At 37.3% G+C, this 2,790-nt stretch overlaps 1 protein-coding gene across 1 annotated transcript; it reads right to left on the reverse strand.

Moving 5' to 3' along the window:
- Window positions 1-585: 585 nt before the first annotated feature.
- Window positions 586-1,506, reverse strand: LOC131857975 (pathogenesis-related thaumatin-like protein 3.8). The gene is made up of 2 exons (XM_059210801.1): window positions 1,419-1,506; window positions 586-1,318 (listed from the first exon to the last, which is right to left on the reverse strand). The coding sequence occupies exons 1-2, from the start codon at window positions 1,483-1,485 to the stop codon at window positions 690-692; spliced, it is 696 nt and encodes a 231-aa protein (XP_059066784.1). The 5' UTR covers window positions 1,486-1,506; the 3' UTR covers window positions 586-689.
- Between the last annotated feature and the right edge of the window lie 1,284 nt (window positions 1,507-2,790).

Raw genomic sequence — 2,790 nt, forward strand, 5'->3', positions numbered from 1 at the left:
CAAATAGACAAATATTTCTTTTGTACCCATAAAATGTATGTACTCTATTTTTATCTTTTGTACTCAAAAAATGTATTAGAATAGCAAGCCAACTTCACCTTTTTGAATAATTTACGATTGAGAAAAACATTTTGTAAACATATGACATAAGACATAGATTGATTCCAAAATTTTTGGAATGCATGTACATCAGTTATTTGAGCCTTTTTTTTTTGAGATTATATTCTATAAGGATGAGTGATTTTTCATTCTTCTGTCCAAATGATTTTTTTTTGTTAAAATCAAAGAGTCTCTTGTGTAAGAAATTTCAATCTACAAGCTTAGTGAAAAGAAGACATAATTATCACTATTAAGTTTTATGTGACATAAAATATAAAATGATTTACACTTAGAAAAATGTATTCTTAAGAAAATATCTTTATATGCTTTAGAGAAATTGTTGCACGAAATTTTCTTAATTATATTTAAAATATTTGAATTTCAAATTTTTAATAAGATTTTGCATATGAATTCCCTTTTTCACATTACCCATTAAAATACTGATGATCTTTTTATTTATCATAAAATGTCAGACTTAAAACGGGCATGCAATGCCCTAACACCAAATGATACTTTATGCCGCCATATATTAGACATCTAAAGACGGGGTGATTATTTGTATGTTGTAATGTGTATGATCCTATACATATCTAGGGACAGAATACAACACTGTGGTCGGTGGTACCAGAAGGGCAAGAGTAATTGTTGGAAGAATCGTCCTTGGTATAACTGTAGGCCTGAGGGCACTGGTTCTTGAATATCATCGAGTAGTTTGTGGGAGGGCAGTTGTTGGCATAACTACTAGTGCAGCAGTACTGGTCGGTTTGAAAGACATTGCAGGCAGTATTGCATCCTCCCTCCACCTTCAATTCAGCGGGGCACACAGCATTGATGTCGGCTCTGCAGGCAGAGCCGGTGCACTGTGCATTGGTGGGATTGATGGAGAGAGGAACGTTGAAGCCGTCCACCAGAGAGACGTCGTAGTAGTCCGTGTTGCCATTTACATTGAGGGTATACTCCGCCAGCGTGGCCGGAACGGCTCCCGAGACTTGGCAGCTCAGTTGGCCGCCGCAGTCACCGGTTTGACAGGTTCCTTGGCCGCTCGCATTGAAAGAACAGCCGGTTCGGCCCCAAAATCTTCCCACCTGTGTCCCCGCCGGCACATCCACCGTCCACGTCTTACCCTGGTCCAGCTGCTGCCCTCCTAATCCGGGTAGTCCTGCTGCCCAAACTGTGTACCCGCACTGGTTCCGTATATCAAACTTCACTGCCCCAGCCTCTGCAACAAAACATACACACACAAATTATCGTAAGGCTTAGAGAGATGTATATACTTTTCAACAACCTACAACACGTAGTATTTTACCGACACAATTTACCTTGCATATAAAGGGATATGGCCAGTCCAGCAACAAGAACAAGCGCAAGATCTGATAATATGGCCATTATACCTTCTAGATTGAACGATTGAATGAAGATGGATAGATTGGGTATATGAGGAGGGATTTGTCATTTTTATAGAAAGGATCGCTCAATGATCGCTCGGCCATTGACGAAGGGAGCATGGAGCCGGCTCGAGAAGCCGTGTATGCTACGGATATTAGAATTCAAACTTGCATTTACTACATGATTTTGACTTTAGCGAGCACGTTCCCCAACTTCAGCAACTTCAAAAAGCCACGTATCTTTGTAAATTTTAAAGGTTGTCAACATTCGGAGCAATTGCATTTTGGGTGTGCACGAAAGGCAATTGAAAAAAAAATCAGTATATTTTTTTTTCATACATTTATGCAGTACATGAAGTCAATTGATAGGTCATTTATAAATGTTGTGTGTGGAACAAAGATTTCAATCAATAAATTATAGCTTCACATCAAGTATGTATATAGTGAGAGATAGAAAGAAGAGATATAATGGTAGAGAGAGATGTAGAGAGATTGAAGAATAATTACAAAGACATAGAGAGAGTGTGATAGAAGAATAAAGAAGGAGAGATAGAGATAAAGAGGCAAAGAGATGAGAAGTAAAGATAGACAAACAAACATAGATGGACAAATAAAGAGAGAAATACGGAGGGAGAGAGATGGTGGAGGATAGGGAGCAAATGTGGGGAGGGAGAGATGGGGAGAGAGAGGGATAAAGAGAGGGAAGGAGAGAAAGGGAGAGATAAATTAATAATAAATAATAATATAATGTTGGGATGGGTGACCTCCGAGGAAGGCCTAATGCTTCACCTTTGTGAGCATCACTTAGATGTAATGTGTGCCAAGTGTACCATTCATTCTCATGAGAGATGAGTTCTTGTGAACCACTACTCATGAAACATGGCTCAATGAGTTTGACTCAAAAGTTACAGAGTTGAATCTTGATAGCAATATTATAATTTGACTACTTGTGGAAAATATCTCCTACTCATGAATAATATAATAATCATATTGTGTGTAATATCATATAATTATTATATTAGCATATTTTCTTATTAGAATATATATCATTTGTTAGATTATATATTTACATAGAGAGACATTCTATACAACCACAATACAATTGACTATTCCAAATAGTCTGTGTAAACATAAAGAAATGCTTGACAGTTACAAAAGAGAATGTGGAAGATTGAATAGGATGAAAATTGAATGCACAGTTACAAAACTCGCACATGAAGAGTTTGACGCTACTGCACAACTATAGAGGTATGACAGTTGCTTGTCTTTGATATAGATCTATTTAAATGAAATTATTTCCTTCCCC

Source organism: Cryptomeria japonica, chromosome 8, assembly GCF_030272615.1.
Source record: "Cryptomeria japonica chromosome 8, Sugi_1.0, whole genome shotgun sequence".
Lineage (NCBI taxonomy): Eukaryota > Viridiplantae > Streptophyta > Pinopsida > Cupressales > Cupressaceae > Cryptomeria > Cryptomeria japonica.